General features: G+C 42.1%; 1 protein-coding gene across 2 annotated transcripts in view; it reads left to right on the top strand.

Annotated features, from left to right (window-relative positions):
• The first annotated feature begins 1,187 nt into the window (after positions 1 to 1,187).
• LOC111864713 overlaps positions 1,188 to 23,972 on the top strand; it is a 27,605-nt gene continuing 4,820 nt past the window's right edge. Inside the window, exons 1-4 of one of the 2 annotated variants that reach the window (XM_023852191.2) lie at positions 1,188 to 1,274; positions 5,251 to 5,433; positions 15,998 to 16,119; positions 18,683 to 18,891. In XM_023852191.2, the coding sequence (XP_023707959.1) occupies positions 16,062 to 16,119; positions 18,683 to 18,891 (267 nt within the window). In that variant the 5' untranslated portion in view covers positions 1,188 to 1,274; positions 5,251 to 5,433; positions 15,998 to 16,061. Of the gene's footprint in view, positions 1,275 to 5,250; positions 5,434 to 11,974; positions 12,016 to 15,997; positions 16,120 to 18,682; positions 18,892 to 23,972 lie in introns of those variants that run through there. The other variant, XM_023852199.2, reaches the window with a different exon arrangement.

Genomic DNA, 23,972 nt, shown 5'->3' with positions numbered 1-23,972 from the left:
TTCAAAATGCAATTCACTGGCTCTCTTTTAATATTGTACATAACGCTATAGCAAGTGTCACGTAACTTCGAACAAGGCCAAGAGCGCCAAGAGTTCGAAGTTACGTGACACTGTCTCTACCAACCCCTGGTATGTGATAACGTGTAGCCTAGTTGATGATACTAACATTTCGGAGGAAATTTCTCCTTCCATCATCAGGGTACAAGACCCCAATATGTACAAGTACTTTATTTTGGTTTAAATAGGATTTATGGGGACACGCCTTAGCGTAGCTGGTTGAGGCAGAATGCTAATAGTCAGAAGGTCGGGGTTTTGGTTTCCGATAATGTCATTGGATTTTTTTGAATTCACATGATCCTTTCAGCCGCACTACGGCCTTAGGTTCAACTCAGCCTCTAACAGAAATGAGTACCAGGAGTCTTCCTGGGAGTAAAGGGCGGTCGGTGTGTAAGGCTGACAACCTCACCGCCATCTGTGAGCCGATTGTCTAGAAAATGTGGGATCCTCGACGTCTTATAACCCTATGGTCCTTCAAGGCCTGTAGCAGGGGTAAATTCGCCTTTTTAAAACAGGATTTATTAAACGTTCGAAAGGCTTCATAGAGTGCTGGATGGAATGTAGAAAGAATCCCTGTATGAACATGTTTTCAGGCAAATATACAGGTTTCAGAGTACAATGCAATTGTGGCAGCCTCGTCATTATTGCAGATGCGCCTAGAGCTGCCTTTGTTAGTACATTTCGTGACGAACTAATTGGCTTGTTTCTGAGTTTTTATTGCCTGTCGTGAGATGGCTGCTCTGTATACGTGAGCAGCCTATGGATCACCTGCAGCCTGATCGTATGTGACTTCACGATAAGTCAACAAACTCTAGCACTGAGGGAGACACCTGTCAACCTGCGTAAAATGTACCGATTACGTAAGCTGTCATGGCTTCGGCAGAAAATAGGATTATGTCTCTCTGACTCATGTAAATTTTCAACTGTTTCAAATTACATCAAATGAAAGAAAGAAGTTCTACGAAAATCTTTTAATACTTGCTTTCCATAGTATCTGATAAGAAAGGGGATTCCGCAGTGACACGTATGGAGCTTCTAAGTCCAGCAGAGACCTCTGGTTCGAAAGTTAGGAAACTAAAGGCTTCGTATTGCGTTTCTGTATGTTTATCGCGTTTATATTCCGAGACCAGTGTCCATTGGGCTTCGAAATGTTGCTTTGTAACAATTAAGGGCTGCCAATTTTTGTAAAGAAAATGAATTACCATCCTGAAATTTTGGTAAGTACAGTGAATCTGCTTAGTAAATTAGGAAGTAAGATTAGTTTCATTCGAGTCTTGTGATTTTACAATTATACGCCCAAAATAACATTTTTAGTAATCCCATAGGCTCATAGGAAGCGCAGTCTTACTGTGACAGGGAACAGCGGTGTGTTAATATGGCGAGCCATCTCTGTGCATAACTTTCACTATTGCAAATTATCTACTGCTTAAATTTGTTGAACATAGCCTCAAACTTCCGGCTCATCGCGTTACATTTCATTTTTGACGCATTAAAAAGGCTCATAAAATGGGTAGGGATCTTCAGACCAAAATTCACATAAAAGATAAAGAGAATGTAAAGTGTTCCTGTGTTTCATTAATTAAGAACTATGACATGAAGACGTATAGGGGAGTGGATGTATAGCTCCATCATTCGTGACTTCGACACTATATGGAGCTGAGAACCAAACTTCGCATGCCTAGATAAATTTATAATAATAATAATAATAATAATAATAATAATAATAATAAAACAAAGTAAACTGTATATTTTCGGACAGCAATTGTCCTATTATTTCACATTAACAAAAAGGTAATTTCAATGACAATTGTGCGTATGTCGAACATATATATCACCGTATGAAATGCAAAGATACTGTGACGCCTACGAGAACCGGAATAGCACTACAGGTTGGATGGCCGAGGGGTTTGAGTTCGAATCCTGATAGGGGAAAGATTTTTCTCCTCTTAATGTTGTCCAGACCGATTCTGGGGACCACCCAGCCTCATATCCATTGGGTAAGGGAGGCGCTTTCGCTGGGGGTAAAGCGACCGGGGCGTGAAGCTGACCACTCACCACCAGCTAGTGTCTAGGTAAAGAAATTGTGGATCTATTCATCCACTCCCCCATACCCCTTCATGGCCTAGTGCTTAATCATTTGAACACAGGAACAATTTTACCTGCTTGTGGCCTCTATTGACATCATGCCTGTATTTATAACACGTTTCATGAAAATATGAGAGACCTGACACTGGCGGGCTTACATGCTTCTGCTTTCTTGGTAGAAATGAAAGGATGCCAATTAAGAATCTTCCTTTCCCTGGTTTGGCTCTGTTTTACTTACGCTCAAACGGATGCAATCTTCTGGGGCCTTCAACTTGTGCCCCTCTTGAGCGGAACCGCCACTACAGCGCAGCCATGTTTACGCGACCATTGACACGAACAGGTGACGAGGCACGAGGCAAGGCGCACTGCACCGTCCCTTCCGAGTTCCCGCTGCATGCCTGAAGCTCTGATGCCACTACTACTGATCATAATTTATTTATTTACGGTCTTGACAGCAGCGATAGTCAAGATATTGTCAAACAGAGGAAAGGATGATAATAAGGTAAAGGTATCCCAGGGCCGCGCCATGGCTCTAGCGTTAGTCGCTGGCTTCCCACCGCGGCGGCCAGGGTTCGATCCCGGGGTCTGGTCAAGTGGGATTTGTGGTGGACAAAGTAATGCTGGGGCGGGTTTTCTCCGAGTACTTCGGTTTCCACCAAATTCTCCATCATCATAATCACCCGGAGCAGGCTACAATAGGCCAATCAGTGGCCGCCGTGCCGAGTGGAGCCAGCTGGACTCCATCCCCTACTAAGCCAATTTAAAAAAGAGAAACTATCCCTGTAAGAGGCCGGGGAGACCCATAGGGTTTTGAGACGTCGAGGCTCTCACATTTTATAGACAATCGGCTCAGAGGTGGCAGTGAGGTTGTCAGCCTTACGCTCCGGCCGCGCTTTACCCGCCCCAGGAAGATTCCTGGTACTCATTTCTGTTAGAGACTGAGTCGAACCTAAGGCCGTAGTGAGGCTGAAAGGATTAGGTAAATTGAAGAAAATCCAATGACGGGACACATACGAACGAATGTACCCGCAGATGCACAAGGGCATGTCTGAGTACATGAGATTCCCTGTCAGAAGCGAAATTAAACGAACTGGAAATTACATTCCAATGGACTAAATGTATCCGTCAAATTCATTCTGTGCGAATTTTGGTTCCTGCAAGGGTTTAATATTCATTTGTTCTTCTCCATCTCCCCCCTCTCTTGTGGCAGAAGTAGTGGGTCTGGAACGGGGTCCACTCAGTCTCATGGGGATAATTGAGGGGCTGTTTCAAGGAAATAGCGGCTCCGGTCTAGAAAACCGAGATTAACGGCCGTGGGGATCCGTTGGATTTACCACGTGACATCCTCTATCCTCTAAAGTTGGCACTAACTTCGCGGACAAACGGCGGTGGGTATAGTTCGCTTGCAGACTCAAGCCACGGAGTTTAGTTTAGAGTAATCTAAATTCTAATTCTTGTGGCAAAGAAGGTGCTAGTTAACAATTAGCTACGTATTTAGGTCAAAACTTGTGGCTACCCAACTCCATGGAGCTGAGCCCTTCTTGAGAGGTAGTCAGTTGCGTAGCTACTCAAGAATGTTTCAATATTTTATGGAATTCGAAAGTTCATTACCGTGTTCACAAAAGCCATCCACTGGCCCTGTCCTGAGTACATGAATCCAGTCCATACCACCCAATCTTCTCGCTCTAAGATTTATTTTAATATTTCCCACCCACCTACATCTTGATCTTCCTAATGGTCTCTTTCCTTCTGGCTTCCCCACCAGTATCCTGTATGAATTCCTCTACTCCCAATTCGTGCTATATGCCCTGCCCATCTCATCCTCCTTGACTTAGTCATTGTAGTTATAACTGGAGAAAAGTACAAGTTATGAAGCTCCTCATTATGCAGTTTTCTCCATTTACTGTCATTTCACCCCCTTCGGTCCGGATATTCTTCTCAGCACCCTATTCTCAAACACCCTCAGTCTATGTTCCTCCGTTAATATCAGAGATCAAGTTTCACATCCATACAGAACCACAGACAAAATTATAGTTTTTACATTCTGACAATTATGCTTTTAGACAGCAGACGGCCGATCACGGTGGCCACGCGTTCTAAAGCATGAACTGTTTTCGCTCGCACGAACGCTGGGATCGTGCGTTTGAATATCGTGCGTGGATATCTGTGTTTGTGTTGTCCTGTGTGTAGTCCTTTGGGCGGGCTATCACTTGCCCAAGGAGTCGTATTATCTGTGTAAAAAAGATTGTGGAACTGAAGAAGTAGCCAGGACTCAATGAAGTGTCTGTAGAGACATTGATATATTATGTATTATTATACAGACAGCAGACGAGAAGACAAAAGGTTCTGGACTGAATGGTAGCAAGCATTACCCGAGTTCAGTCTCCTCTTGATTTCCTTCTGAATCAAATTTTGATTTGTTACTTTGGTCCCCAAATATTTGAACCGTGTTACATTTTCAAAACATCTCTCACTTATATTTGTGGCATGGTTTTGCACTGAATTTTGTTGACGAGACGGCAACATATATTTAGTTTTCTCTGCGTTTACTTTTAGAAGAAAACTCCTTGCTAGCATCAGTTGACTGTTCTGTGTTTTTCTTTATGGTATCTATGGTATCTATGTTATCACCCAGTAGATTCACATCATCAGCATAGACCAACAGCTGATGTGTCCCGTTTCATTTCAGTCCCACCTGGTTTCCCTGGACCTTCCTGATGGTCAATTCTTGTATGAAATTAGAATTATAATTCTTATTTCATACAAGAATTGACCATAATTGACTATAATTATAGGTCTTATTTTTGTCATTTATGTCTATAAATTTATTTGGCAGCTAAATCGCTTTTCTTGAAAATTTAAAAAATGGTATTCAAGTTTCGTATAGATCAGAGACTGTTACTAACGGCTGGAGCAAGAATTTCCATAGAAAAACTCCGAACCATCAATAAGCATATCTGCATTATAAACAAAATCCTTTCGGTAGCTTAGGACTTGAACATGTGGACGGACAGATCAGCGTAAGTTAATTTCATATCAGTCCAAACAATGCACAAGAAGAGCAAGTTTTCCGTATATGCCTATTTAGGCCTGCTGTTATCGCTACAGGCTTGGAGGCCCGCATCTGAGCCCCTGCTCCCTGCTGTAGATCTGTCTGCAGAGATACAAATCACTATGACAACACAGATGAGACATGACTGGTATTGCCCTTATATAAAGAGGCAGAACATACGTTGGTGTCTTCAGACCGGAAGATCTCTGGCCAGCGAGAGGTTGCAGTCGACAGAGCCGGTGAGTTCGTACATACTTGTACGGGGCTTTGAAATTTGTTTCGGAAACATTTATCTTTATTCCCAAAACAGTGAAGAGAACTTCCTAAGTTCTAAATATATTAAATATATATTAATTTTAATATTTTATTTGTAATATATAATTCATCTAAGTATTATAAAGATTTAGTTCCTACGATGCAGAAAACATAATGTGCCTTTATTACAAAGATAACTCGGTTAATGCTGTTTAGACAAACAATCACTGTATATTTTGAGAGTAATGAAAAACCTCATAAATAAATTCTGTCTGCAAGACTGGTTCAATTTTACAGCTGGTTAAACCGGCAATAGCTAATTTTGTAACTATGAAATTTACCAGATGAAAGTTAAAATATGGCTGCAGTCAGCCACATTCCGTAAGATCGTGACCATAATTCTCACCGCCGTGATAACCTAAAATCTCCTAAGGTCATAACAGTTCACTTATTGGACATTTAATTACTCACATAACGAATTATTTTTAGATCTTAAGTAATAATTTTAAATTATTTAGTTAAGAGTGCGTAGTTCTTAGGGATTTGTAGTGGATCAAGTGGAAGTGGTATGTTAAGAGGCTGAGTCCTTCATCAGGAGGGAACGGCGCGTCTTCGGATCGTGGTTACGGAAGACGGTCTCCGTACACGGAAGGTAAGCGCATGAAAACGAAAATGGGTGGTCCACCAATTTGGAGGTTGTGCGCTGATAACTACTTCTCGCCATAGAAACGTTAGCATGCAATGAAACATCACAAGCGGCCTTCGACGTAGAGCGGTTTTGTCATGGTAGTCACTGTAAGTCGCCGTGCAGTCTAAGGCATGAACCGTCTTCGCCCGCTCGAACGCTGGGATCGTGAGTTCGTATCCAATTAAAAGCATGAATGTCTGTGTGCGTTTACTCTGTTTGTCTTCTTCTGTGTGTAGGCAGCGGCCTTGCGACGGCTGATTCCCCGTCTAAGGAATCCTACTGACTATGTATAGACTAAGAAAGTGAAAAAGCGACCAAGATCCACAAGGTCTGCAGAACCATAGATAGACAGCCTCTGTAAATCAGATTCGTTGACTCCTTTGGGAGACAGAGGCGCAATTTGGCTGGAGGTTGTGGGGCTATTATTCCCGGCAGAGGTAAGAAATTTATTTCTTCCCCACGGCCCTCAGACCGGCCCTGGGGCACACCCAGCCTCATATCCAGTTGGCACCAGCCGTCCAACCCGTAACAATGGATAACTCAGGAAACGTTTTTCGATTCCTGGTAGGAATAAGAGATTTTTCTATTCTCCATACCGTCCAGACCGGCACTGGAATCCAACCAGCCTCCTATGTGGTAGGTACCTCGGGCTTTTTCGCAATGGGTGAAGCGGACGAAACGTGAAGTTTATCCCTCATGTCCATCTAATGCCCATAGGCATTCATAGTCTGGTATTTTATTATGCACCTATTAGATAGGCAACCACAAAGTTGGTTGTCACTGCGCCATCACTGTGAAGTACTTGAAGTAACTCAGTCGGCCAGAAGAGAACTAGTGTCTGCAGTTGGTTGGACAGGAGGCTAATGATGACGTCACAGTTACAGCATTCGTTCCTGCTACATATTCTTCGTTTCTTTTCCTGTTTCTTCTATGTATTCTTCGTTCTTCTTTTTTCTCTTTCCTGCCTCAACTTTTCTTTATTTCTTCTCTCTTCAGCCTTTACTTACTCTTCCTTCTTTTATATTGTTACGTGTTTATGGCTCCGTGATTAATAATAATAACGGGTTCTGGTTTGGATGATTGGATTTATTGACACCTTCTTGTACAATCTCCCTTAATCACTCGCAATCGCTCTTCAGCCGAACCCTTCTTCCTTGCCTGTCGAGGACTCGCTCCATTCTCGATCCCGCTCTACGTCAACTTCTGAAATCGAGTGTCTTATATCAACTTTGCACGGACCCCACGGAAAATACAGCTTGTATTGTTGAAAAAGCCTGTTTACCTCGCCTTTGCCTAACAATAGATCTATTATTCCTCACGTTTCTTTCTGAGAGAATGTTGCCTAATTATGGGCATGTCGCGGACATATAGAAAACATTTCTTGCAATCCTTTTTCTATTATTGCTTTCGCGTATTTCAGGCGTTGCCTAGAAATGGGTCTACATGTCACGATATCTTTATCTGACTTTCTCTTTTTAATGATATTATTTCTTACTATTATATAATTTCCCTTCGTTCTCCACTTCCTTCTCCGTTTCTTCCTGTACTCACATCTGAAGACATCTGAAGATTCATTACGTTACTACAAAACCTCGTCATTTACACGTAAGTCTCCTCCATGTCACCTCATTGCTCTTCAAACTTTCGTAACTACTCGTAGCTTCCACAAGCTCAGTCTAACTCTGTCTTCAGACATGCGCAGTGTCCCTTAACTTTCGCCCTATGCTTCATCTTTCTTAGTTTCGAATATTCTACCCATCAGCATTTTGTTCTCAAACATCTTCGAGTTAAGATCTTCCCTCAAATGCAGTCCAAATATCAGATCAATACAAAATATTGTCTCAGTTCACAAACAGCCTCATGTATCCCATTGAACACTATAAAACACACGCAGTTGACACAGAATTTCCTTGTAACCTAAGAATGTTTTCTTTTCGAATTGAAGCGAGTGGGATCTGAACCGCGTGGGCTCAGAAGGTCACGCTCTGCCACTTGAGCTCGAGTGCATTTCGGTGGGTACTCTCTGATCAAAAATCGGGGCCGGTCGGCAATGCGTCTTCACCAGTTACCGACACAGAAATGTATAGATATCATATTGTACTGCATAATAATGAAGTGGGCTTAATTCTGTGGTTCTCTCGTCCAGAAAGTTTAAATTGGTTGTAACAAAAATCGGTCACTTACTCCTGGAGCTTAACCCTTCTTGAGAAGCCGCCAGTTGTGCAGCTACTCAAGAATTTCCCAGCGTTTTATGGAACCCGAAGGTTCATTACCGTGTTCACAACAGCTATCCACTGGCCCTATCCTGAGCCAGATCGATCCAGTCCATACCATCCCATCTTATCTCTATAAAGTCCATCTTAACATTGTCCACCCACATATGTCTTTGTCTTCTTAGTGGTCTTTTTCCTTCTGGCTTCCCCACCAATATCGTATATGCATCACTCTTCTCTCCCATTCGATCTACATGCCCTGCCCATATCACCCTCCTTGACTTGATCATTCTAATTATACTTGGCGAAGAGTGCAAGTTATGACGCTCCTAATTTTGTAGTCACGTGATAACAATGCACAAATGAAAGGCAAAATATCTAACAAATCATCTCCATGAAGTAGAAGTTCCTTGAGAAGCTGCTGGTCCTTCAGCCTATTAAGAAATCCCCTGCCTTTCATGTAACCACAAAGTTTATTATCGTTTTCACAAGAAACTGCCATAGGTCCCCATCATGAGGCAGTTGAATCCACTCCACACATTTACATACAATGACTTTATGATCCATTCTTATGCTGTCCCTCATAATAATAACAATAATAATTACAGGCTTAATTAAATTTGCCTTAAAAATAAGATGTGAGAATGTGGACCGGGTTCATCTGGCTCAGTTTAGGGTTCGGAGGCAAGATCTGCTTATGTAAAGGCAAACTATGCTTAAGCAGCAGAGCGACTAGAAACTCCTCAAGAACGAGTCTGCTCCGTGGAGTTCCTTAGATGAAATCAAGGGTCAGATGTGTAGGAGACATAACACAAATGGGGGGGAGGGGATAAATTCGTGAAAATGTTGTACGGAAGAACCCAGAACTACAGGGCCTACCTAGGAGTGGATGGGAAGATAATATTAAATAAAAACACACTACATGACCTGTAGTCCGCAAGCGAACTATACCGACCGAGCGACCGCCGCTTGTCGGCGAAGTTAGTGCCAACTTTTGAGGATAGAGGGTGTCGCGTGGTCAGCGCAACGGATCCCCAATGCCTTTAATCTCGGTGTTCTAGACCAGAGATAACATTAAAATAGTTTAAAAATGTACTCTGTTTTATGTGCTTGGTTGGTTTGTGGGTTAGTTGGAAGAGATTCGACAATATGAAAGGAAATGTCAGAAGGCATACGAAGAATATGACTGAGATCCTAACACAGTTATACATACTCTTGTAAGTCAGCAGGAAGATCAGACATGGCTTGATTAAGAAAGAGTGGGGTAGATCAATTTAATTATTTGCTGTGAATAGCCTGAACCTTGAGGTTCATCTAACTAGACCTAACAATATAGGCGTGTCCACGTTAAGTGGGTCCCTCGTCACACAGCGCGGCACGTTCTCAGGTTGCGATGGAGGAGACGGCGACTAAATTGAATATGCAGTTACGGACAGCAGACAAGAGGTAGTCCTCCAGCTTGGGGATTGTGCATGGGGCTAATAACTCCTCACTTAAAAAAATAAGCTTGTTACGAAATGTAACAAAGAGCCATATTGGTGAGAAAGCCGGATAGAAAGAGACCACTAGGAAGATGAAGAATTAGGTGGGTGGATAATATTAAAATGGCTCCTAGATTAGATGGGGTGATATTACTGGATTTATCTTGCTCAGGATAAGGCTATTGTGAACACGGTAATGAACCTTCGCATTTCATAAAATGTTCTTGGGTAGCTGCACAACTGACGGCTTCTCAAGAAGCAGAGTAGTGGTTGTAATATCTGCCGGTTTGTCGTTTCCATGGATACCGAGCGCAAGAGTAATATCAGCTAGTTCCGAAAGAACCGGAAGATGGCAGAGGTGGACTGCAGTTCCAGTTAGTACTAGAGCGTCCTCAGTTCATAGCGTGCAAATTCAAGGCATTCATAACTTCATTGTCCCTTAAGTACTGCAACATAGTAAGGTTGGTCAGTAGAAGGGTTATATGTGAAACCGTAGCTAGATATAGAGGCCAAATATGTCCTTTGAAATTTCAGTAGGCATTGCATTGTTTTTTTTTATTCAGTCCACGCCTGTCATAAAACACTGCGACTCTATGGACAGAGTGGTTAAGACGGTTCAGAACGTATATCTTTTTTTGAGAACCATTCCAAACATATAAATACATTGTGGTCGGTATCGCGACAGGCTGGACAACAGAGGAGTGAGGATATAGTCCCGGTAGGGTCAAGAATTTTCTCTTCTCCACGTCATCCAGACCGGTTCTGGGGCCCACCCAGCCTCCTATCCAATGGATTCCGGGGGATTTTTCTCTGGGGTAAAGCGGCCGGGGTGTGAATCTGACCACTCACCTACAACTATTGCCGAGGTCCAGAAAATGTGGATCTATACATCAACTCCCCCATACGCTTTCATGGCGTAGTGCTTAATTAGTTAAGCACAGGAACAGTATTACTTTTTACCTTACTGTGGGTAAAGTGAAGATAGCCTTAGCGATAAATCAGGCGGTGCATGAGGTTACCACTGTGCTTTAGAAATGTATGACGGTACAGCTCGCTGGATGTGAAGTGCTCATGACCCTGCAGTTTGAATCGTTCAGACATCACCGCTGTTGAGCGAACTTACACGTCATGGGTGAGACCGACCCGACTCATCGGCCCGAGTCTGAGCTTGCATAAAACGTGCAGAGCCGAGTGTAAGTAGGAGTGACCAGGGCTGCCCCCCGGGACCTCTACAAAAGAGAAATAGAATCCAAAGATTTTAATGAGACATTTTGGTTTTAAAATATTTGCATTGCAATTATTATAAGCAATTAGTAATGTCATAAACTGGATTTGTACAGGGGCCGCACAATTGTAAATCCGACCGTGGAGACATAATACTGTAGCGTGTAGAGCCGTTTCTAGGCAACTGCTCGATAAACACGTTCTCGCGGCAACGAATACGCGTGCAACAATAGAGGTACTTTTGGAAATTCTTTTGTACTCCTTAACTGGAAAGGGATTATAAGGAGGACAATTGAAGTAAGAATAGTTCCGTTGGAAGGGAGCCGCTGTTTAGAGATGCCTTGAGCTCGGAAAAAGAGAAATAGCCATTGTTAGAAACTGTCACCAGGCAACTACTAGTGAAGATATTGCGGGCTGGAAAAGACAGCGTGATTTTTTTATGTATGGCAATAGCGATAGTGTTATAGTTATTTCTAGTTACGACCTGAAAGTGGTCAATAAATCCGATATGTATTCCCAAACCCCGTCTATAGTCACACATACACTTGATAATACATAAAAATAGTTAGTGACGGAACAATTATGTATGTCCCAGTCGGGATTAAACCCAATAAACTGCCCTTTTGTTTTAACGATGTAGAACTTGCGCCAGTTATACAGGTAGAGATCGTAACATTTCTTGTAACGTATCTTTTTTTTCTTTTGAGCATGTCACGTTGTTTCTCGCGAGACTGTACCAATGCTTTGACCCTAACGCACATCCCACGTTCACACCTCTTATACTTATGGTTCACAGAAAGAGAAGGAAAAGTGAAGGGGTATCTAAGTGTATTTTAGGAGCTCTTGCCATTATTGGTTAACACATCTTGAAACGGAGAGGAGCTGCAGTAAACACCAGTATCTGCTGAGAGAGAGCCGGAGGAAGCTGTGCGTGGAGAGAGCTCTGCGGGCTGCACTGAGGTAGGCGCAGTGTGGACATTTAAGTTAAAATTCGCTTAACAGGAAAATTAATATTTTTGGATCTAAAAATATGCTTGTTTACACAGAGTAACATTAACCTGTATAAGATCTGAGGTTCTCATGATGGCGAATATAACCATTTGAAGAATGAATTGTCTTTAAATAGTAGGCCTATATAGAATTTCAGTTCGTACCTCACAGGAAACACATCGCGTCCCCGCTACAGGAATCAGTCTGTAAGCGCTGCTCAGGGAATGGAGAAAACTGTTTATTGTTAGAGCCATGCGAGTCACACACCCAGTGGGTAGAATGGTAAAGCAAGTGGTACACACAGTGGCCACTGGGATTTAAGGGGTTAATATCGCGGTATTCTGGTGCATGACGCCGTGTAGTTAAATACTAAGACTTCAGAGGAACCTCCTGCTTTCATCTTTAGGGTTGCAGGAGAAGGATTCCTCCGAAAAGTCGTTACCCATCTATTATTTGGCATCATATCCTAGATTAACGTGATATTAGCAGTAACCTCGTGCCCTGCATTCTCAGGTTAACCCTATAAAACACAAAGAATTCATTTCATAGCCTAAACGAAACTCCTTAGCTGTCCGCCAGTAAGATACATCGGTTAATGATTAGGAAAATAATCGATGTTTATTGTGAGAACCAAAATGGACGCTAAAATGCAATCTGTAATGAAGAATGTAGAGTTTTGATAGGTTAAAGTAAGTGGTACATATTAAACCACTGAACTGTGGGGGGTTAAAACAGGCTATAGGGGTTTTCTCCTTGTTCTTTACTGGCGTTGAAACCCTGCATGGGTCTTGGCCTCCTCCATTGTTTCCTGACAGTGAATATTCCCAGTGGGGGTTCGTTAGCCGCACGCCCAACCCCCAGCTTGGAGGACATAGGTGGCTTTACCAGGAGTTTACGCTGCCGCCAGCATAGCTCTCCGGGTCATTAGGGCGCGCAAACCTCGTCTCCACGATAAGGTGATAGTCCTCGTGGAGGGGTATTGGCCAACATATCTAAATATTCAGCAGTTAATTCGTAGGGATGTGAAACTTTTCCTCTCATTCTGAAGAGAATTGCTAAGGCATTATCTGAGCATCCAAGAGCTAGAAAGTGTGCAGATAAGGAGTGACATTCAAAACAATTAAACAGGGGAGGCTGAAATTGTTGGAACACAAGTAACGTATCGATAAATCAGAAATACATTCGATATTTCCGTTTGGAAAATTCAAGCAGTGAGTCTGCTCGGATTATGTAGGAGTGCGAGATGAATATACAAGAATTTATCTTGTTTTTCTTTCCTCTTCCTCGCACACTGGAGCACAGGGCTGATTTATCAGTTTCATGATCATTTTAGAGACTGTAGGATCTCTTGGACTGTTGATCAGCCCGTCGCAAGTCCTCTACCTAAACACAGGGCAACACAAACACAGAATGAAAGCATACACACACCAAACATTAATGTTTTGTGTGGGATTCGAACCCACGGTCCCGGCTTCCGAGCGAGCGAAGACAGTACATGTCTTAGACCGCTCGGCTACCCTGACAGGCAGAATTTATATTAGGGAGACCTAAATAATAGAATTATAGGGAACTGAATTGGCTTGAACGGGTTTAGGGTAAAGATTTCTGCCCGGATTTTGTGAATCTGTTGGACGTCTGTTTAAACTCCGATTTGCTCTGTAGATTATACTTTTTTGTATGCCTTCTAAAACCTGGCTCGATTTGTGTAAATTTTATAATTTCGGTTTCGAATTTATTTGGTGCCTTCAAAACAATTCTGTTGCAAGGGGGCCGGATCTTGACAGGTTTTTACCGCGACGAAGATTCGCATTGCGGGTTCCTGCCTCATGGAACCGTTCGGTGCGGTGGGTTTGTGACAGCTTTCATGAAGACGCATGCTGCCTCCTTGTTCAGGGTAGGAAAACATCCATATATAACTTGATATCCTCACTTAGAATTTCGGAAACAAGATTCAGTTCGTAAATACCATCAGATTGAGAATACAATCGCAGAGAGATGAAACTTGTGCCGTATCGTTTTAATAAGCGGAAGGATGTGAGTTTGATTTCAAAACACATTAAATTATTTGGTGTATTGCGCAGTTCTCTCATGACAAATATATCCGTCACTGTTACGAAGCAATGTTTCTCAATCTGTTCGTGCGTCATACCACATGAAACAGTTCAACGAATATCCCAACCCCGTAGAACTAAGAGCGACTTCGAAATACGCAACTTAATTTGCAAGTGCCCTTATCATAAACTGCCAGAAACAATGCCTAGCTGCATATCTGTAATATGAGTATTATGGTTGCATATAGACGCGTTTCTATCTACCGAAATAAGCAACTATACAGTGGCCGTTACTAGGCAACAACTCATTAACAGCAACAGAGGAAAGGTGCTTTCTGTGCCGTCCGTGCCAGTTAGCTGTTGACTGAGTTGGTTGGCGAGTCAGCGAGCTAGAGAGCCGCTGCGGTTCAGTCGTTGCGAGCTGTTTCTGTTAGAAGCTGGTAGCTGAGGCCGGGGACAGTTCGGGAACACGGAGGAAGGGGAACGTCCGCTGTTGGAAGCCGCTACCAAGCAACGACAGTGAAGACATGACTGTGGCACTACTGTGTGTGTGTGTGTGTAACACTGTTACTGTTACCAACTGTAAACCTTAAAATACGGTCACCGCTGTATCAAAGAGTCCAATAAATCAGGCCATAATCCCAAAATCGATTCAGAATAAAGGCAATGCCCCCCTACAATATTATTCAGGGGTATTCCGAAAATTACGACTGTGGTACTTCTGGTAAGAATCTTTCTTACCATTAGGATTACCGGTACCACAGTGTGAAAAACGCTGCCACCAAATGCTATTAATGGTAAAGTTAAAATTTTCCTTGTACTTAATTAATTAATTAAAAATATAAAAATGAATATGTGATAACTACAGAAGGATTGAAGCTAATGAAAGTGAGCCTAAACAGAAAACATAAGAAGACAGGCCTAGTTTAAATATTGTAACATGTAGAGCCAGGCAACGGCGTTATAAACACCTTCTTGCTTAAGGTCACACAACAATAGGACGAATGTTTAGAGCTCGATGCTAGACAATAACCAGCGCGCCAATGGACGGGCGAGATAGCTATCACGTGTCTTGTTTTCTGTGTGATCTGCGCTACGCAACACTAGAACTGTGTTTTCTGTGCGTGGTCGCGTGCCGAGAGGATATGAGAAAAAACGGGAATGGGAATTGACTTCCCCCGTGCGGAGGCGCGGTCGAATACCCCCACCGTGACCCTGCGAGTCGTAGGAGGCGACGAAAAGGGAAGTCTCAAATCTGAGACAGTAAAATAAGGTCTCGAATCCCAAGGGACTCGGACTCAAGAAAGACCGCGCTGGCAAGGGCCAGCAGCATATGGAAAAGACAGACCGGTCCTCTCGTCAGAGATGGCGCCACACAAAAACAAGACTGTAAATGTCAAACGGTAATAATTAACATATGATCGTGAGCCCCAGATGGTGCTCGACATCAAGACTTACTGACTGACTGACCGTTAGTCGCAATGTGACTTTGGCTTTGACTTGGAATTGACTGGGCTTGAGTTCCGAAGTTCCAAGGGAACAATAGTGTGGCCAGAAGAAGAATTAGAAGGCTTAGTGTGTGACGTTACGTGTGCTGTAGTTACAGTAACCTTGAGGGTATAAGAACTAATTGCAGTTACGACTAGGGAAGATCCAATAAACCGATTCACCAATCCACGTCGTAGTCACTGAAACACGTGACAATAATATCCACGAATTGTTTTCATAATAATAAATTTATTTAGGAAGAATATATAAAATCTGACCCTTAAACCCGAATCATAAAACGAAATCACGAGAATATAACCGCTCAGAAATGATTGCGAAACTTACAAAAATTTGCAATGACATTCATACCTAGAATTGTATGAGGTGTTGATTATTCACTTTTTTGTTTCCAGCGGGTTTGCTTCCAGATCGGCGCTTGAGCACACAGCACTCGACTCAACAAGAACTGACAGAGCCATGAAGAAATCTGTTAGCCTAAGTTGGAATTTAACAATGAGAAACTGCTACTCGTTTGGTAAGTATGACATTATTTCCATCTTTCCGAACACCAACTCTTTCTTTCGAGGCTTCTTTAATGACCTTCTATCAACTGAATACATTCTATCACGTATAACATTGAATGGAAGAAGTAGTAGTGATTATAATTGGTGAACCAGAAGGATGTGGACACAAGCTGTCTTGGTTTCTTCTGGGAAACGTCCCTCCGTTTTCTAGAGACCGAGACTCCTTTACTAGCAGCGCTTACGGCAGACCACACTTTTGTAGTCCATCTTAGGGTGGCCGCACACTACCTACGTCAAGACAAGCATCAAGACATGAGACAAAATACGCAGTCTTGCTTCATTCGTGATTCGTCAGCATCATGAGTCAGACCGGTGTGCGCCGATTTTCATAATCTCATTCGTTTCAACCGTGCTCCTTTCTTTGCGTCATGCCGCAGACATCGCGTCTTGAGCTTGACTGTTATATGTCTTGACGCATGGTGGCGTGCTGTCTCGAAAGAGTTCCCTTTAAATCAACGGTTTGCTAAGGTTCCGTTTCTACGAGCGTTTTGGCACATCCATTTTTGACGGATCACTTATTTAATGATCTGTTTCCATATACTGTGTAGATTGATGAATCATTTGCTGATGCGTGTCACAAACACTTGTGGGAAAGGGCCCAAGGAAGCCATAGGACCAGACGAATGCTTGCAGGTCTCATAACCTAACAAAGTACAAACCGGAGACTCCTAAAATGAAAGGAAGAATTGGCAGTAACTACACTGCGAAATTCTGTACCAGAATTCTGTGTGTATTCTAAAGTCTGATTGAAGTTAATTTAGTATGAGGCCACAGGTACAGGTCTATGTTATGACTTCGTAGGTTATGTTGTTCAGAGTTTTATAGAAGGAAAAGAAGAACAAGTTATCACAACCAAAGTGATAGAATTTGAATTAAGTTGTGATTTAGTTCAAATGATTGTATAACAGGTTTGGTTCTCATAACCAAAATACATAATAGAGAAGAGTTTATTAGTTGATTTTTAAGTCTCCAATTTAGTGACTTTCCTTTTTCGATCTTGATTAATTATCTCAAGAATTTTTCTATAGTTTCTCGAGTTGTAAACACTGACTAGTTCTAGGCAGAGTTGTTTTGTTTAGCCCCAGCCAGGGCTGCAGTTGATCTCTTACTGAAACTGTTTTCATGGTTCTGTGAATTAATTGTAAGAAGTTAAACATGTGACTATAAAAATCATCACATTCTATGCTCGTCCATTTGTAAGTTTAAATTTCCAAATAAACTTAATAATTTCGATTAAATTTAATTTGGTATACAAAATCTTCCCTATATTTCTAAGATGAACTGCATTTTCATTCAAATATAATCTCTACTTTGTGTGATGTTCGAACTGAAATTTATCATATTTCTAAACAAGCTCGTAGATACGTACCAACAGAACATACGCGTTTGTTACGGAAAGCATTACAAATGACGTATTAGTTAGTCACTTTTTTATTGCTAGTGGGGTGGGACTAAGTCCCTTGTACTGCGGCCACTTCTGGCCTATTGTACCAGCCCCAGATGATAGGTGAGGGTGATTGTGGAGCAATTGGTGGAATGAAGTACTCGTAGAAAACCTGCCCCAGGGCCACTTTGTCTACCACGAATCCCACTTGACCAGACCCGGGATCGAACCCAGGCCGCCGCAGTGGGAAGCCAGCGACTAACCGCTTGAGCTATGGCGGTTTACCAACAGTAAGTTTGTCTCGGCGCCAAGGCTTTTGAGGCTCATGACTAGAGTTTCTTTTTTGTAACTGAACACTCACTATTATCATCCTTACGTAATAGCCTCTCTGAAGAAAGGAAAATACTGTACTTATACCCACGCTCAAATATTCGAAATATTTTACCGGATAAGCGCATGAACCTACTCACGTTCTTACATAAAATTGTGTTTAGATTAAAAGGACACACAGACCAATAATATCTATATAATTATTATCGAGAACAATTGAAAAGTGTTCGGTAATTTTAGCATGTGTTCTGAAAACCATTGTTGCATGTTCGGTAATCTTAGCATGTGTTCTGAAAACCATTGTTGTATGTTCGGTAATCTTAGCACGTGTTCTGAAAACCATTGTTGTATGTTCGGTAATCATGTTCGGAATTCCATTTTTGATAAGATACACAAGTAGGAAATACGTGTATGTACAAAGTGTAACAATTCTTGTTTAAAATCCTGCAAAACCACGAGGTTTATGGAGAATTATGTTGGATATACATATGTACTTCACCCTCCTCTGCAAGTTCTGCTCGGAACACTTTCCTCTCCAACAGATACGCTCAAGACTAGCCCATATTACATGTAGGTCTACATATAAAGAGCATATTATTTTTGTCTGACTTCAGGGAATATTGAAATAATTCTACTAAGTTCAGTAAGGAGCCCCAGTATTATATTTAAAGAAAATGCCTTCAGCAGTTCTTGAGTTCTTTCCTAGATACAGATGGACAAAAGGGGCATTGGTAATATCACACATCAGTGTTCCATTTATTCAGTATAATGCAGTTCAGAAATGCTTTAAATATTTCCAGGTTTGCCGGTGATAATGGCGATCACCATACTCATGGTCCTCACGGCTTGCCCCAGTGCCATCTCGGCGGAAGAAACGGGAACTAATTTCTTCTTGAAGGCGTCCAAAAGTGTCCCTCGAATAGGAAGACGCAGCGAATATGATAATTTTTTCCTGAAAGCGTCGAAGAGTGTTCCAAGGATTGGACGACGTCGTGAAATGGCTCCTCTTGTAAGTAACAGCGAGCGAAACCTCCAAAAAGCTTCAATATGTTTGAGCCTAGGAAATTTACCCCCTTATTCAAGTGATTAGTAAGTCTAGTCTAGAGGCCGCGCCATAGCTCAAGCGGTTAGTCGCTGGCTCCAAATAACGGGGGGCACGGGTTCGATCCCGGATCTGGTCAAGTGGGATTTGTGATGGACAAAGTGGCGCTGGACCAGGTTTTCTCCGAGTACTTCGGTGTCCCCTACCAATCTTCATTCCACAAATTGCTCCACAGTCACCCTCACCTATCATCTGGGCTGGTAAAATAGGCCAGAATTGGCCGCAGTACAAGGGGCTTACTCCCACCCCACTAGCAATAAAAGAAAGTCTAGTCTAAAATAAAGGTGTTTGGGACTTATACACAAACTTTTCCTCACATTTTCACGTATTTCAATTCGAAATATATGTAGCTTGGTTGAAATAATACTTCAATAGTTTCCGTTGTTTTTCTAGGATGCGACTTCATTTTGTAACTTTAAAGGTTATTTTTGTCATTGATACGTAACTAATTACCCATTGGGTGGGAGTCCGCATACAAGAGAACTGCACCAAAATTTAACTTATTGAAACAACTAATTCCAATTTAAATCCCAGGATTCATAGTTCCTTAGGTGGGCAAGCTCTGCACATGGATATAACGCAGTTAAGTCCGTTGAAAGCAGCTGAAGTTTCGGAGGATGCTTTTCGGCTGCTTTCACGTTGGTTCCTTGCTCGGCTTATTCTTATACCATGAAGCTGGAGCTACATGTCCTTCCGAAACATCGGTTGACTTTCAACGGACTGCAGGGCGTTATATTCCAGAACACAGAACTCATCTTAACCACAGCTGTGAGAACCTCAGACTCTACACGGCGCTATATACTAGAAGATAGGAAACTTCATAACCACCGTTGTGAGAACCTCAGAGCCTACACAGCGTTACACCCCAGACNACGTTGCAACCCAGAAGATAGAATCCTTCATAACCACCGCTGTGAGAACCTCAGATCCTACACTGCGTTACATCCCAGAAGATAGAACTCTTCATAACCACTGCTGTGAGAACCTCAGACCATACAAAGCGCTACATCCCAGAAGATAGAACTCTTCATTACCACCGCNTTGAAATAATACTTCAATAGTTTCCGTTGTTTTTCTAGGATGCGACTTCATTTTGTAACTTTAAAGGTTATTTTTGTCATTGATACGTAACTAATTACCCATTGGGTGGGAGTCCGCATACAAGAGAACTGCACCAAAATTTAACTTATTGAAACAACTAATTCCAATTTAAATCCCAGGATTCATAGTTCCTTAGGTGGGCAAGCTCTGCACATGGATATAACGCAGTTAAGTCCGTTGAAAGCAGCTGAAGTTTCGGAGGATGCTTTTCGGCTGCTTTCACGTTGGTTCCTTGCTCGGCTTATTCTTATACCATGAAGCTGGAGCTACATGTCCTTCCGAAACATCGGTTGACTTTCAACGGACTGCAGGGCGTTATATTCCAGAACACAGAACCCATCTTAACCACAGCTGTGAGAACCTCAGATTGCACACAACGTTGCAACCCAGAAGATAGAATCCTTCATAACCACCGCTGTGAGAACCTCAGATCCTACACTGCGTTACATCCCAGAAGATAGAACTCTTCATTACCACCGCTGTGGGAACCTCAGACCATACAAAGCGCTACATCCCAGAAGATAGAACTCTTCATTACCACCGCTGTGGGAACCTCAGACCATACAAAGCGCTACATCCCAGAAGATAGAACTCTTCATTACCACCGCTGTGGGAACCTCAGACCATACAAAGCGCTACATCCCAGAAGATAGAACTCTTCATTACCACCGCTGTGGGAACCTCAGACCATACAAAGCGCTACATCCCAGAAGATAGAAATGTTCACAAAAACCGTTGTGAGAACTTCAGACCCTACACAGCGTTACATCCCAGAAGATAGAAATGTTCACAAATACCGCTGTGAGAATCTCAGACCCTACACAGCGTTACATCCCAGAAGATAGATCTCTTCATAACCACCGCTGTGAGAATCTCAAACCCTAAAGAGCGTTACATCCCAGAAGATAGTACTCTTCATAACCACCGCTGTGGGAACCTCAGATTGCACTCAACGTTACAACCCAGAAGATAGAATCCTTCATAACCACCGCTGTGAGAACCTCAGACCCTACACAGCATTACATCCCAGAAGATAGAAATGTTCACAAATACCGCTGTGAGAATCTCAGACCCTACACAGCGTTACATCCCAGAAGATAGATCTCTTCATAACCACCGCTGTGAGAATCTCAAACCCTAAAGAGCGTTACATCCCAGAAGATAGTACTCTTCATAACCACCGCTGTGGGAACCTCAGATTGCACTCAACGTTACAACCCAGAAGATAGAATCCTTCATAACCACCGCTGTGAGAACCTCAGACCCTACACAGCATTACATCCCAGAAGATAGAAATGTTCACAAATACCGCTGTGAGAATCTCAGACCCTACACAGCGTTACATCCCAGAAGATAGATCTCTTCATAACCACCGCTGTGAGAATCTCAAACCCTAAAGAGCGTTACATCCCAGAAGATAGTACTCTTCATAACCACCGCTGTGGGAACCTCAGATTGCACTCAACGTTACAACCCAGAAGATAGAATCCTTCATAACCACCGCTGTGAGAACCTCAGACCCTACACAGCATTACATCCCAGAAGATAGAAATGTTCACAAATACCGCTGTGAGAATCTCAGACCCTACACAGCGTTACATCCCAGAAGATAGATCTCTTCATAACCACCGCTGTGAGAATCTCAAACCCTAAAGAGCGTTACATCCCAGAAGATAGTACTCTTCATAACCACCGCTGTGGGAACCTCAGATTGCACTCAACGTTACAACCCAGAAGATAGAATCCTTCAAAACCACCGCTGTGAGAACCTCAGACCCTACACAGCGCTATATCCCAGAAGGTTCATTCCATGTGAAGTCATCCAGAGAGGTCTGTCACCATTTTGAAAAAAATTTAGATTTGGACACTTATTTCTACATATTTTCACACCTTAAAAGTATTTTTAAAGTATTTGTAATCCGCTCGGTTTCTATAATGCGAAGAAACGCGTTTTCGGCTCAAATGGAGGTTTGCGTTATCTTCTGTATCTCGATAACTGCTGCAGCTACAGGCTCCAATGAAAAACCAATTTGTTCCTGATGATATGGACTATAAATCATGGCATTACAAGGCTTCACTCATCTCACTTTCTCTAGGTCTAATTAAGCTTGAATCTTACTTATCGATTTTGGGAGAAACGCTAAATTTGACCTTCAGAAACTAATGTGAAGGGAAAAGTATCAGATCTGTGGTTTCTACCCTTTATTGCTACCTACTTGAGGAATATGATTACGTTGTTTTAAACCACGTATCTATTTTTCAAAATTTTCCAGTAGCTTCCAAACTTTGCTCTGGGCCCAACATCGGCCATTTTTAACATCTCATATCTCCAGTGGAGAAGCGCCGACGAATTTTAAATTCATAGAAAATAATTCTCTATTCTACAGTAACTTGGAATTATAATTCCAACTTTGATATTCGACTAATAGCGAAATTTCTGTAATGCGAAAATGCTATTTCGGCTGAAATGGAGGTTTGCTTTATCTGCCATATCTCTATAACTATTGAAGCTAGAGACTCCAATAAGAAACTAATTTGTTCCTGATGATATGGACTATAAATCATGGCATTACAAGGCTTCACTCATCTCACTTCCTCTAGGTCTAATTAAGCTCGAATCTTACCTATCGATTTTGGGTGAAACGCTATTTTTGACCTTCAAAAACCAATGGGAGGGGGAAAGTATCAGATTTGTGGTTTCTACCGATTGTTGTTTCGTACATGGGGAATATAATCACGTAGGTTGAACCTCGTACCTATTTTCCAGAAATTTCCATAAGTTTTCAAACTTTGCTCTGTGCCCCAAATCGGACATTTTTGACATCTCATATCTCCGGTGGAGAAGCTCCGAAAAATTTGAAATTCATAGCAAATAATGTTCTATTCTAGAGTAACTGGGAGTTAAAATTACAACTTTGATATTCAAGTAATAGCGAAGTTGTGGGCACTTTGAATTTTACCAAAAAAGAAATCAATACCTCAACAATTGGCTCACCTGCATCCAATGGTATTAGTTCTTTGTGTATTCCGATGAATATTTTCCAGTTTCTTTGAAAGTACACGCAGTTCAGTAAGTGTCCACTATCACGAATTCTTCGAAATCATCGAACTTAGATATTTTATAACACCTGACCATGTCTTCCTCCAGATGGACGACCCGGTGTTTTCTCTTGTGTGGAGCACAGTTTTGCACTTTTGGATCATGCTTTTTAGAATGATTTCATTTCTTGCAACTTACTCTTTTGGCACAAAAATGTAAACTATCCCTGGAATATTTTGTGTGCAGAATATTTACAGTTCTAGCGGGGACATGATTTGATTAAAATGAGTTCCCTGAAGACTGGCTTTCGTTGCTTGCCTCTTCGTGGTGCTTCCAATACCGCCACAGGCATTCTTCCAGTGCGAGGTGGCAAAGAAGTTGCATTCTGCTTCAAGTCCGAAGTCTTCATAGTGATAACATAAACAGGAAAGATTCTCTTCATTTTTATATTGGCTTCCAGCGCCATCACTGAAACAAATAACTTTCCTGACTGAAGGCACATTTCCTTTTACATCGGCGATTAGAAATTTTTGGAACACATAAACTGTGGCTCTATCGTGCTTTACACGATCACTGATTATACACAAGCTTGGGCATTTTCTTATAGTGTCCGCCTTGTAGTAATACACAAAAGGGTGAAGTGTAGCCTGTTGATTTACCCAGTGGAAACTTTGAAACTCGTCTTGAACGAGAAACGAACAATTTTCTGCAAAATCTGTAAAATTCAAGGTGCCCACAGCTTCGCTATTAGTTGAATATCAAATTTGGAATTTTAATTCCAAGTTACTGTAGAATAGAGAATTATTTTCTATGAATTTCAAATTCGTCGGCGCTTCTCCACTGGAGA

Source organism: Cryptotermes secundus, unplaced genomic scaffold (assembly GCF_002891405.2).
Source record: "Cryptotermes secundus unplaced genomic scaffold, Csec_1.0 scaffold522, whole genome shotgun sequence".
Lineage (NCBI taxonomy): Eukaryota > Metazoa > Arthropoda > Insecta > Blattodea > Kalotermitidae > Cryptotermes > Cryptotermes secundus.
Note: the sequence above shows the minus strand (reverse complement) of the source record. Positions and strands in the feature narration are given on the sequence as shown.